Consider the following 13,944-nt stretch of genomic DNA (forward strand, 5'->3'; position numbering starts at 1 on the left):
TTCTCGCGCACAGTTTACGTTTTACTCGTGTGTGATAAATTATCCGTAATATCGGGAGTGCTGAATCAAGTATCGGGCGATCGTTATTAATATGCGGTTCGAAAATAGCAGGATGATTTCAGCAGAAAGCGGCATCCATGAAGTGACTCGGTATTAAATATACTATATATTTTTTCAAATGATATATTTCTTTACCTGCTTTTGTGTTTGAGTTTAGGAATAATATTTATCACATTTTCAGTATCAAAACCGGAAAAGGAATGTACGTAGCAGTAGCAGCAGCAACATCAGCAGCAGGAGAAGCGACAGCAATCGGTGAGTGAATTTTTATCAAATCCATTAATTGAATTTATATCATGTATACGTGGTATTGCACATTTGCATAAAACAAATTTAAAATATGAATGTATATAATGAATATAATTATAAAATTTACGGGTATAGCATGAAACAGAACCATAACAGAAAATAAACATGGACATAGCATAGAAAAGACCCAAAGTCATGCACATTACCTACGGATTCATAGATATTTGACTACGTAGTTTAATGTGCACATAGAGGCGCTGATGGATGAAAACACCTTAAAACGACGCGATGACCGCTTACTATCAAGTTTACGTATTAATTTTACTTTGAAAGAGATCTTTATCTATGTTAGAAAAGCTTAGTTTAGTGTGAGATTGTAAGTGAATCAAAATACATTTACAAACAGTTTATTCTTCATGATTTTATACAACATACGATTTCAATTGCAAATAATAATGCGTAATACATTACCTAAATTTTTATTAAGTATAAATGGCATAAAAATTTGGCTAGTGTACTATCACACTTACTTTACATTTAACAACTTTTATTGTTTGTTCAAAATATAATTTTATATATGTCTGTTTAAAGTATCCCTTTTCGCGTATACTTTTAGACACAAATCTGTAAGTAGAAAGTCTGTTTTGACAATACACATATAATAATCAGTAATGCTAACAATACAACAAAAAACACAATATATTAATTATTGTAAGCATGATGAATTTGTGGCGATGTGACAGAGTATGTACAGATTTAAATGTTATTTAATTCTAAACAAAATCGAAGACTTAATGGAAGGTTTTTTACATTTCTGTTCGGCAAGATAACCTCATAGATGTTCGGAAATAAAGTAGTAAAAATCAAATGGTCTCGTTCCTGTCTAAATTCATATCACATACACAATGTCTTGAAATATAAGATTTGATATTAACCAACAGTTTTCTCTTTCACCGGACGAATAGTTGCCAAAGCTAGAGTATGCTGACCGCCACCGCTGACTCGTACTACTGCTTTACCCTCCAACTGCTTTCCCTTAACTAACATTGGTTCCTCGACATCTTCCGTATCTCCCGTTCCAAGACTTCCATTGGTTCCATTACCCCACGAATATAAATCGCCTATCACAATTAAAAAATGGATTTATATGATTAACTATTTTTAGGAACAATTAATGTTATGTTACATTCACATTTCACATTACCAGATTCTGTGACTGCAAAAGATTCTCTGCTACCCGCGCCTACGTCAATACATTTAGTAGAACTTAAAGTAGGAACTAATGTAAGTTCTTTAGCGTCCGAGCAATTAGGTCCGAGTCCAAGGCGACCGTATTCCTTGCGACCCATCACAAAAACTTGTCCAGCATCATCCAGAGCTATGGTATGATGTTCCCCACTGCTGATATGTTTCCACACTTTACCATTAAAGGTTTTTGACACTTGTGGATGAAAATGAATTTCGTTATCCTTTAAACCTAAAATATTTTTCAATGTGTAAAAAGAAGAACACTTAAAATTGAAAAGTATATGATTTTTGAAAGAATTGTCTTACCAATTTGATGAAAATTATTTAGTCCAAATACATATATATCCCCTTTCTTGTGTTCCTTGGCAAAAGTACAGAAATGTCCTGCCCATACATCATTAAAGTATAACTTCTGTCTGATTTTAAATTCAACTATGCCTGGAGTCAGTAGCAGACCTATTCCTTGTCGTGAATCTCTACTGGCTGTACGGGCAGCTACCCGCCCTAGTTGTCCTTGTTCACCGCGTCCACAGGTATATACACGTCCATTTTCACTAAGAAATACTAAATGATCATTACCCGATGCTATTTTGATGACTTTTACTTCGGGTAACATTTCTACAGGGAGTCGCTCAATTCCTTTCAACGTCAGTCCCATAGAACCGTGTGTATCCTATTTACAAATGTCATTATCACATAAATAAGATTTTATCTTAATTAAAAATGAATAATTTGTAAGCAACTAATGATTATAAAGAGAAATCAAAGAAATATACCCTAAATGAACCCCAAGCAAATACACGGCCATCCTCTAGCAATGCAGCAGTGTGCGAATCTCCTGCTGTCACCTGAATGGCTTTACCAGGCAACTCAACTATGTCCGGTACTGTTTCCGACCCCTCTTTACTAGTGTCTCGTCCAAGTGCCCCTTCATCATTGCATCCGAAAGTTAATACCTCTCCTGTCTGTCTTAAACATACATTATGCATAGCACCAGCTGCTATGGCTACAATGTCCTGGTAATCAGATATGGCTCCTGGATATGTTTTTTCAGTAATGTCTTCGCCTAGGCCAAGCTGCCCAAAGTCACCTTGTCCAAATACGAGCATAACACCACCGATTGAAAGTGATCGCAGATCGGTTTTTACAGTTAATACTGCAGAAGACAAATATGTGTAAATTAGACTTGTGTAAACAATCTCCTTCCTAGTAGTAAAGCAATTTTGAAATCTTCTCATTTTTAATTCCAATGGAAGAAAGATATTAGGAAGCAATATATTTTGACGTTCGTGCAAAACGAATTCTCTTAGAACATTAGAGACTGCGTGAATTACAATTCTTATATTATTCAACACTTACATTTGGAGGGGAGGGGGGAAAGGATATTTTCGAAAGAGAGAATAGAACAAAAATTCACCGGATCGACTACCTTGCGGCTTCTTCTTGATCTGCTTCGGCGCCTTGTCCGCCCGCGTGGGGTCCTCGGCCGTCCGTTTCCTGGTTTTCCGTGGCACTGCAACATTTTTTTTTCAGGTTAGGTTCGCGAACATGCCCGCAAAACGCTTATCATGACTGTCACCCGCGTCCCGCCGGGTGCCTTTCGTCCCGAGGTGCGTACGCGTACTCACTTCTGCCGTTATTTCTCGCGGATCGTGAATATGTGTTGTCCCTCGTCTCGTTGGCGCCAAAAATACCGATGTGCTCCGAGGCCTTGCGACTGTACGCGCAACTCGCGAAGTGTGGCGCGAGCGCCGCGAGGCGAGAAGGATGTGCAGCAACGCGCGTTGCCAACACGCGTGACAGGCTGCTCCAATCGTTGCAGGCGATTCTCATTGGTGGATTTTGAATGCAGCACGCGTACCGGAGGACCAGTCGAGTGCTAGGGAATAGCAGCGAAGCTCTGCGCCCGCGGTGGTGGGGCGTACGGCCGAAGAAGCCGTTTGGTTTTGTTACCTTCGCCTCCGAAGCGTTATTTGCAGCAACGTTCGGCACGTTGCATGCGTTTGCGCGCCAAAACGCGCGTTGCCATCGCTCTCGTAACGCGTCTGTAGTCAATCGAAGCGATTTTTATGCATCGAAGGAACGTTCCGCTAATAGAAATCGTCCTGTGAAAGCGAAACGCGTCTAAGAGAGATGAAAAGCAGACTTCTCGCAATATGGGGACGTACGTATGCACATTTGTTTACAGTCGTCCCTTTCATGTCTTTCTCTCTCTCTCTCTCTCTCTCTCTCTCTCGCCGTTGTTTGCTGTCGCGTGAGAAATAAAATTCTGATAATTACAATTTTTACGCGGTTCCTTTATATTTCATCGGAGCCCGTAAGTTTGCTCATAAAAAAAAAGTTACTTTGTCCCGAGATAACGACTGATATTTTACAACTTCCCGCGATAAATTAATAAACGAAGGGGCCCGTTTTTCCTGCGAATATTACATCGCGGCGCGGCTTCATAAGACCGACTGGCTCGTTAGGAAACTTTCGGATTCTGCGGTTTAATATCTCGGACGGTTGCCGTACGAACGTTTTCCAGGGCGGGGGGAAAGAGGGATTAATAACTTGGTATCGCGCGGTTTTTAGAAAGAATTTTAGGATGACCGCCGCCTTTTTCTCCTCCCTCCTTTCCTCAGATTTATGATCGACAATCGACGATAACGAAGGGACGGTGGAAATCCGTTTGATCCGTCCGGTTGTTTCGCGAGAGATCGTTTATTCGCGACTGGATCGTCGTGAAAGCGAATCTAAAACGATAAAGAATCGTATCATTCACGCGATTCACGCTGACGCTACATCTTTTCTTTCGTTCGCGTACGATCGACGTCTGCACGTGTCGTTCCATTAAGCGACGCTCTCGAACATATTTTATTCGTCAAAAGGTGCTTTCGAATAGATTTTACTTTCACTCTTGTAAAACTCGAGGGATTATGGAAAGAAGGAATTTTTGACGAATGAAGAGTTCGGAGGAGTTTGACGGGAATATCTGAAAATTTCGGGAGAGGCGAGCGTTCACTTTTTGATTGTACACTGTAAATTTAATCACCGTTGTTATTTCACGATTTTCCTTTTCGTTATTTTCATCATTTGTTGCATCATTCATTGTCGTTCATTTATTTGGCAAATTATCTTACATTATTTTTCTTAAATTATGCTATTTATTTACGTTTCGCGGGCATACGCGTTTTGGCGGCAAACGAGAGTCACGTGATTACCGCGAATTGCAGTCGCTGGTAGTTAACAAATATGGCGGGCGAGCTGATGTGGCGGAGCGCGGGTGGCTCTTCTTTTCGAGTAAAATTCCCGCGGAATTTACGCGATCGCGTGTAATTCCTTGTCGCAGTCGCGAAGTATGCGAGTACGAGTGCCATCGAGTGAATCGCGCTTTCACCAAAGATACGACATTCTCACGGACAGCCTGTTATTATCATTCGGCGCAGTTTTATCGTCGCGATGTCGTATGAAATGACTGACGAGATTTACGACAAGAGGTTTCGACGAATGAAACGCATGTTACTTGGGTGTGTATGATGTTCACGAATAACATTGATTTGCTGTTAGAAATGTTAACTTGAAAATAATCACTCAACATTTTTTACATCCCAACGTCAGAGAAATAAAACTGTCCATCTCTCTTTCTCCTCTCACCATACACACACACACTCTCTCTTTTTCTTTCTTCCTTTCCTCTCTCTCTCCTCTCTCAAAACACACACACACACACACACACACACACACACACACACACACACACACACACACACACACACGATTCAAAATACAGAAAGAAAAATGGTTATATGAGGTACATATTTTAAGTGTTTTTGCTAAAAACTAAGCAGAATTTTTATTGTAATAGTATCCAGAACTCCAGATTTCGCCGCGGTGTCGCATGAAGTGACTGACGAGATTTACGACAAGAGGTTTCGACGAATGAAACGCATGTTACTTGGGTGAGTATGTTTACGAATAAAATTGATTTGCTGTTAGGAATGTAACCTGAGAATAATCACTTAACGTTTTTTACATCTCAACATCAGAAAAATAAAATGTTGTCTATATCTCCCCCCCCCTCTCCCACACACACACACACATCAAAATATAGGAAGAAAAATTGTTACACAAGATATATATTGAGTGTTTTTGATATAAATTAAGCAGAATTTATATTATAATATTACTCAAGATTTTAAAACTACAATGTCTGATTCTATAATTTTTGACTATAATCTCATAATTCTTTTAAGATTTCTGATTCGTGTTCTTTTTCAACAGATATAATGATTGAATCTATCGGATTTCCAATTAAGATACAAGACACTTTTCTGCGCAGTAAATTTTTTTGATTTAAAATCAATATCTATTTTTTGTTTGAAGATTTCCGAGATCCAGTTTGTGCTATTATCTGGTTTTTTTATAGTTGCACTAAACTGTACTAATGCAATAAGTTAGAGAATGAGAAAAAATATACTCGTCTGATTTAATTTTATTGCACTAGCTCAGTGCAACTATGAAGAACGGACTAATATAAATATATATTTATGATACACCGATTTGTTAAAACTAGGATTGGGTAATGATTATTTTAAAAAAGTTAACAATTTTTTACTTAACTACATAATTTTAAATGAGTCAATGTTTAACTTCAAATAGTTATTTTTAAGTCAAACAAACTCTGATGTGAAACTTACTTTTCAGATTCTTTCCCTTTCTTCGTGCTCTAAATTGCAGTCAGTGTATTATCATTAATTTGGAGTGGTATACCTGCAGCTGTGATAATTAGTGAGTATTTATTGTTTTTTAGTAATTTTTACTTCAGAATTAGTATGTAATCACACTGAAACATCAGTGTATTTAATTCACTGATTAACAAGTTATAGATGCACCACTGAAAATCAGTATTTTCACTGATTTTTCACTGGTTGTAATTTAAAGAGTGGTGTACACATCTGCCAAAGCACGAATATTCACTGTTCGTTACCAAATGTATACTCAGTTTAACGTACGCTAATAAGAAAAACAGAAAATAAAATTGGCAGCGAGAGAAATTGCATGTAACACATTGCTCGATTGTTTGATGAATGAAAAACTTTCTTGCCTCAAATAAAAATTTCATTTGTTGCTCATTTCAGGTCATTTGCAGTGCGCGCGTGTACGTGTACAGAGAGACAGAGAAACAGGAAATTTAGCCGAGTTCACGGGAAATTTGTTACCGTTTGGCAAAACGGCGCGCGCGCGGTCGCGATTCGCAGTGAAGCGCGAATTAGCACGCGGTGGAGGATGACCGCGGAGGTTCGGTGCCCGCGTGATACGGCGACAGGGGCGGGAGGGAGGGATTTCGTGCGGTAGGGTGCAGAGAGGGTGCCGGCCGGTTATCAGAGGGGTCGGATACGCGGAAGCGCGCCAGTCGACGGCGAGACTTCGCCCGCGCAGCTTCCCTCGTTTGTTTCTCCCTCGTCATCCATCCGGCTCTGGTCCGTTCTTCACATCGGTGCATCCTCCGGTGCGATTTCCGTCGCGGTTTTAGCGCGCGACTTGGGAATCCGAGTTTCGGCCCGGTATCGCGCCGGCTTTTTTGCGCGCACGTCTCCCTGCGGAAATATTCGCAAAAGAGAGTGGAAAGGGAAGGATCCACGTGGTAGTCGCGGGAAGAACGTGGTACCGTCGAGAGAGTAACCAACGTCGTCGGACAGCTTCAGGAGACAGGATCGTTTGATGTAGAAGGACGAGGACGATGACGGGGACGACGCGCCGATTTTTTCCGCCGCTGCTGCTGCTGCTGGTAGGGGGTGAGTAATCTTTCACGTTTTGCCTGGAGAACGTACGCGAGCTTCGGTGTCGCGTGGTCGCCGAGAAACGTGTGATGGCTATCGTTTCAATATTTAATGCGCGACAAGTCACGTATAGCTTAGATTTTAAACAAGTTTTACGTTATTGCATTACCTCTACGGAAAATTTATGATTTGTCTTGTGTGAGATTTTTACTGAAATCAAAATGTAAATAATCATTGGTGAAGCGGATCTTATTATTCGTTATGTAGAAAAGATTGATAAAACGAATGATTGAAAAAGATTTAGATCAATATAAATTTATCAATTGATGTGTGCATATGCAGTCAATCTGAATGCATTTAGCAAACTTGTAAATGAAATATCGAATCTCTTTTTTTTTTCGTCAAGATTTAAGATCTTTAAATTTTCATATCTGATAAAAGTCTAACATACCCTGGGAAACAGACAAAATATAAAGTAAGTTGTTAAATTAATCTCAAATTTTACGAAATAAATTGTCGGCGTCGTGATTAAATAGTCGAACAAAGAAATAGTTCGGCGAACGTGACTGTGGCTTTTTCTTTGTACTCTGCACTTACGTGGATCGCTGTTGGCGATGACTTCTCGACGGCCGCGCGACTTGTTGAGCCACCACTTCTCAGTGGAGATGAAACCAAGCGTGCGCCGAATTCGCACGAGGCGGGACAGAAATTCTGTTTGGCGAAAGTGGATTGATTTTCTTGCTCGGACGAACGTATCAGCGTCTGCACAATCTGGTTGAGTGGACGTCGCGACATTTGCCACCGGCACTCACACACGTGCTTCTAAGAAATACAATACCGCCTACGAAAAGTTATTTCCGATTTCAGTGAACTGGCGCGGGTCGATCAAATACACAGAATATTAAATCAGTGTCGAAACATAATATTGTTTTATCACGTATGTTATCTTTTGGATTAGGAAAAATAGAAATCATTCATGTCATGGGACGAAATTTTAAGTTCAAGAAATAATCTGAATCTTGTTATACATAAGAATTTACTATGAATTTGAAGTAATAGGAAACAAAAAATTATAGAATTACTAGAGGAGATGATATTATGGCTTTCTATTTACGTTTTGTACATTAATTCTGTTAATAATCAATATCTTATGTTGTAATCTTAACATTTTCATTCGCCAATATGTTATGCAATCGAGTCTAGACTCAAAATGATAAAATATTTAACAGGATGTTATTTATAAAAATATGACGACACTGTATAATAAATCAAAGAGAAACGAAGATGTTAATGTGTCAAAATGTTGGATTTGTCTAAAAAACAGTGTTTTGTTATAAAATTATATACGTATCAGTTAAAATAAAAAGAAAATATTGCAGAATATATGTAAAATATACATGATCTTTGCATTAAATATAAACTATAGTATTAAAAATCTATAATACATTTAATGTTGCCAGTAGATTCAAACTACATTCGATTAATCGAATAACCATTTTGATATAAAAACTTGAAAAAAGAGGCCGTGTTAGATCTGTTGAAACGTCAGCATGCTCAAAAGGCTACATTAGTCAAATTTTATTGTTTAATTTTGTATATAACTCAAAATACGTGTGATCGAATAAAATGTTAAAACGTTAAAATATACCTGAAAAAGTTTCAAAAGTAAAAATGCTTTATAACAAATATTAATTGCTCTGTATTGGCATATTGGCGTCACTGTATAACAATGAGTTACTAAACAAATGATTCTATATATAATCATGAGAATTTCACTTATATTTCCAAGGATCTTCTCCTCTATTAATAATGCGTTAGTATTAATATTTAAGTATTAATTTCATTAATTTTATGAATATTTAGAAGATATTAAAAAAACTTTTTATTTATATTACATAATTCTTAAATTCTTTCAATGGATATATGAAGATCTATAGATCTGTAAATAAACATAAACTGTAATTGAAATAATTATACTTTGGTATTGAAGAAAAATGCATTAATGTTCAAAATGTAAGCTAGTGATATTCGTGTTCGTATCTTATTTTCGGAGTAGAATTGACGATATAGAGATGGAGGAAGATTGTTCGTGTCCGCCCTCTTTTACGCATCCTCAGAGAACACACTTTTGCTTTTAAGGAGATACTCCAGTCTTTTTATAAAATATTAGAACTTGGTCAAATTATGAGAATAAGTTTATGATTAATGTATAGATATTTTTAATTTTTTCAAATTTTGAAAACTATATGGGTACATTTTACTTTAAATAATTGTTAAAATAAAATAGTGTTGAGTCTTATAGAAAGAGAGTTTCAAGTAAAAGTTAATTGCAAACAAAATATAAACATTTTGAACAAAACATTCATAAAGAAGAATAAAGTTTATAAAGAACAGATAATACACACATGTTATAAATAATTCTTTTCTATTTCTTAAAATAATATTTATCAGTATTATAAAGAAAATATTTTCAATAATAAATTTTTATTTATATTGCTTAAATTTTGTTTATTATTTATTATTTATAGATGACAGTGCCTGAAGTTTCTTAAAAGATATACATGAATGAAAAGTCATATTTTCTTCTACTTTTTTGTAGCTGGAGGATCTCCTTAATGTTTCTCGTTCGCTGTGAATGGACATTCACTCATCTTTCTGTTCGGCGTACTTATCAAAGTATTTGTTTTTCGTTTGCGAAACGCAAGTGACGCCTGCCCGAGTGTCCAGCGCAATGCAGCGTATTGCAAACGTGTGAAGACGGATACGGCAATCGAAACAAAACGTGAGAAAAAAAGAGCCGCCGTTAACCCAGTTTCTTCGCTATCAATCATCACACGGTATTCTGTGGCACACGAGGCGCTGATAGAATTTCTGATGGAGATTGTAGAAAGATAGTTGCCTTTTGCGTTGAAATGATATACGAAGCATTTTTTTTAAAATCTACCCAGCGTCTATCTACCGAGTTGTTCGAAAAGCAACGCTATTCTTTTTATTAATTCTGTGATAAAATTCTAACTTATACATATATATAATTCATAATATGAATTTGATCGAAAATTCTTTTTTTTGCTTTTAACTCTTGAACACGTACAATTGGATGTCTTACAAATTAAAATTTCTATAGCAATAAATTTCTATAGCAAAGTTTGCTTAAAATTATCATAGATATGAGTTCCCTCTTTCATGTTGTAATGTTCGTTTACATTCTAAAATTAGTTTACTGAAACTTTTTTAGTTTTGGTTATTTCAGAAGTACTAATTGTAATTGGATATTCGAAATTCACTGTTTTTCTTATAATTTGCTTATACAATAGCGAGTGTAAAGTAAGTGCGATTATATTTAAATAAAACGAGGCTATCAGAAAATTTGATTCAGTATATAATGAATTAAACATTGTTGGGACATACGTAGAGTCATCGTGATGTCCCGCTTCTTTTATTTGTTTATCAAGCCGCACGACAACAGCTATTGTCATTTCAATTTTAACTTCGCTTTACAATAGAAAAGTTACTCCTTGTTTTCCTTCACAACATATTTTTATATTAGAACTGTCCTATATTATTATACAAACTCGAAAACTCGTTGTGTTATTTCGCGAGCGTGATATTTGAAAAAACGAATTTTTGCGCGGAATACTCGTCATGACAAGTGAAACATCGTAGAAAAAACGCTACATAGGAAATAAAAACAGTTTGAGAACAATTGGAAAAATTGAAGAGGAGTATTGAGGACACATGCGTTAAATCGTAAAACTGCGCGAAACGACGGCGACGATATCACGAGATCGAGCTTCGATCCGGGTTTCGAACCGAGTGATTTGCGCCGCGCGGAAGAGAGACGTGAATCCGGCGGATCCAGTGCTGGTGTATAAGATTTGCAAAAATGTCGCGATTGATCCCCTTAATTCGCCCCGCCGTGTCGGATCGCGTTTTCCGCATAAGCGCCTTGCAAATCGCGCGAACGATTCTCCCTCTTATCTCCTTCAGATGATTGCGCGGAAGTATTCAAAGGCCGCGGTTACATACGGGTCTCCTCGAGAAGCGCCGTTCGATGAAGCCGCACGCGATCTTGCCAAAGAAGAACAAACTTGAGACGTACACACACACACACACACACACACACATATCGACCGACACGAAACGTACGCGAAACGTCGCGCTCGCGCTCGGCAGACCCGCGCGGTGTACGCTTTCGCAATCAGCGCGAGCGAGCGGAATAAAAGGGTTGAAGCCGTTGTAAAACGTTCGCCTAAAAAAAAAAGGAAAAATATAGGTGACCCGCTTTCTCCGTTATCAATCATCGGCCGGGGCATTCGGCGCGCAGGTAGCCGCCCGATAGAAAATTCTGCCAGCAAATCGCGCGCGTGCGCCGCATATTTCGCGGCAGGCCGAGACACATCCCGAAAGCGCGCGCCGGTGATGATTATCTCCCTTTTTTTCTCACTCCTTTTTCCGGAGAAGGGCTGAAAGTACATTTTTCGCTCGTCCGTCTGTCCGTCCCTTTCGAAAAGTTGGGCTCGTGATCCATTACAATCGAATCTCGCGCGCGTTACGTGTGTCTACCTCGCGAAATATCGTCAGTTTGCGTGAGAGAGGTCGGGAATAAAAAAAAAAAATAGTAATTTACGTGAGAACGACGTAAAAGGGCGACGCGCGCTTCCGTCTGGGTCGCGCGAATCAGAGACAAAGCCGATTACCGATGTGGACACCGCGTGTCCGTGCACACGCGCGTGGAGATTCCGCGATAATACTCGTATCCAAGATAATACGTGTGTCCGCGGGAGTTCTATGCCGATAGGAAATCACGTCCGCCGGAGCGCGTCATTCGTCGTCTACCAAATCGTACCGTTCGCCGCGCGCGGTCCATATTGCTTGCGGCCGCCAATTTGTCGACCCGCTGTATAAGCGGAGGTTGACACGTCGATCGATAATGGAAATATCGGTTTAAATGGAATTTCAACTCTTTTTTTTTTTTTTTTTGTTTAAACTACGCGTTTAAAACGTAGTTTAACAGACTTCTGCGATCTGTTCCCGTTGTGTCAAAGAATCAAGTATTTCTACACTTTGGATCAGACTTTGTATGTCTAATACACTGACGGCAAAGAATACTTGATTTATATAGTTATTTGAATTGTACTAATAGCATACTTCATAAAAAAATAATATTTATTTCAAACGAATAACATCTTAATTATAAAAAAATATTACTTATTTGAAACAAATGTTATTTATTTTTTAAATGAAATTTGTTATTAGTACTATTTAAATAACTTTATTTGAATCAAGTATTCTTTTTTATCAGTGTATAAAGAGTTATCTAATACAAAATACGATACTGTTGTTTTTTTAATTATAGCAGATCCGTCATATCGAGAAAAGAAATTGAAATTAGTTTCTCCAAGTTTAGATTAACCACGTGAATGATAGACTTTTTTGTCTGTATTCTTTATCCGATTAATTTCTCATAAATATGATTTCTTGTACACTTTTTAAATAATTATTTTTATATAATAAATCCATTCATGGAAATATTTAACGTGTAGAATGTGCGACATACAAAATAAATCGATATCATTTTTTTTTGCGCGGGATTTGATAAAGCCCCGATAATGTGCGTTAATATTCATCATCGTCAGAGAAAAATATCCATCGACATTCGTGACACGTTCGACAGGGGCAGGCAGCAAGGGAGGTCCGCGAATTGCGAGATTTCCAGGCGGGGGTGGCGGCGACATCGATGGTTTTCTGATTGACGAGCAGGTACGGGGCGCATATCAAAAACAGTATTAATTAGCCGTCGAATCGCCGTTGATTTTCGACAAAGCGCCGCACCGACGTGGTAATAACGGCGGCTATACGAACGGCTGTGTTTATCAATTAGCCGCGGTGCACATGCTTGCGTCCGGGTTACGCGCATATATACACGGGCAAAAAGTCAGCGAACGGGCCAATCGCGTTAATATCGCGATTATCGATCGCGGTGCAACTGCCATTTCACAAAAGATTTCCCGTCCGCCAAATTACAGTTTGCAAAATTCTTTTGTCCTGCAAACTGTATTGTCAAAAGATGTATACAATGTACATTTAATTGATTAATTGTACATTGGCTGTAGCTGGTATACCTTGGTAAGCAAAGGAAATGTAACAGAATGTGATCGTTGCGTTTAATTGCCGTCGAGTGGTGCACTTCGCGGCTTAGGACGATTGTATTTAATGATCGGGTTTCTTTATCGAGAGAGAGCCTCTTCTCCTTTAAGATTCGTTCTTTCGCGACGTGGAAACCGAGAGAGAGAGAGAGAGAGAGAGGGTGGAGAAGGAAACGGAAAGATTCTCCCTCGAAGGAATGGCGATCAGCTATTCCCACCCGAGAATCTGCTGAATATGCATGAAACAATCGCGTATCTCATGCAATTAGCCGAGGGAAATCTTTTTTCCTTTTCTTTTTCTCTCTATCTCTCTGTTATTTCTTTTTTTCCCGTCACCCCTTTTCGCGTATCTCGTGTCGGTTTCGAAACTCTCTCTCTCTCTCTCTCTCTCTCTCTTTTTATTTCCCCCTCTCTTTTGGTCAGCCTGTTTCTATCTCCCGGCAACGAATGGTGGAAAACTTGCTCTAATCAGAGCGCAT

The 13,944-nt window shown here is 38.4% G+C and overlaps 2 protein-coding genes and 1 long non-coding RNA gene across 7 annotated transcripts in view; 2 read left to right on the forward strand and 1 right to left on the reverse strand.

Annotated features, from left to right (window-relative positions):
• Positions 1 to 700: 700 nt before the first annotated feature.
• LOC105835243 (regulator of chromosome condensation) lies at positions 701 to 3,405 on the reverse strand. Of its 2 annotated transcripts, none has more exons than XM_012678330.3 (6): positions 3,186 to 3,405; positions 2,987 to 3,070; positions 2,334 to 2,713; positions 1,864 to 2,230; positions 1,514 to 1,786; positions 701 to 1,430 (listed from the first exon to the last, which is right to left on the reverse strand). In XM_012678330.3, exons 1-6 carry the CDS (start codon positions 3,388 to 3,390, stop codon positions 1,240 to 1,242), a joined length of 1,500 nt encoding a protein of 499 aa, XP_012533784.2. In that variant the 5' UTR covers positions 3,391 to 3,405; the 3' UTR covers positions 701 to 1,239. The 2 variants fall into 2 exon arrangements, with proteins under 2 accessions (XP_012533784.2, XP_012533783.2); XM_012678329.3 differs by having other exon boundaries at positions 2,975 to 3,070.
• A 921-nt stretch (positions 3,406 to 4,326) lies between these two features.
• Positions 4,327 to 5,645, forward strand: LOC114255286. Its single transcript, XR_003626573.2, has 2 exons — positions 4,327 to 5,066; positions 5,405 to 5,645. It is a non-coding gene; the product is annotated as an uncharacterized LOC114255286 (long non-coding RNA).
• Positions 5,646 to 6,901: 1,256 nt separating this feature from the next.
• LOC105838812 (hemicentin-1) overlaps positions 6,902 to 13,944 on the forward strand; it is a 165,989-nt gene continuing 158,946 nt past the window's right edge. The window contains exon 1 of one of the 4 annotated variants that reach the window (XM_028193503.2): positions 6,902 to 7,334. In XM_028193503.2, the coding sequence (XP_028049304.1) occupies positions 7,280 to 7,334 (55 nt within the window). In that variant the 5' untranslated portion in view covers positions 6,902 to 7,279. The remainder of the gene's footprint in view (positions 7,335 to 13,944) is intronic. The other 3 variants (XM_028193505.2, XM_028193508.2, XM_028193507.2) reach the window with 3 other exon arrangements.

The sequence above is a fragment of the Monomorium pharaonis genome, chromosome 3, assembly GCF_013373865.1.
Source record: "Monomorium pharaonis isolate MP-MQ-018 chromosome 3, ASM1337386v2, whole genome shotgun sequence".
NCBI lineage: Eukaryota > Metazoa > Arthropoda > Insecta > Hymenoptera > Formicidae > Monomorium > Monomorium pharaonis.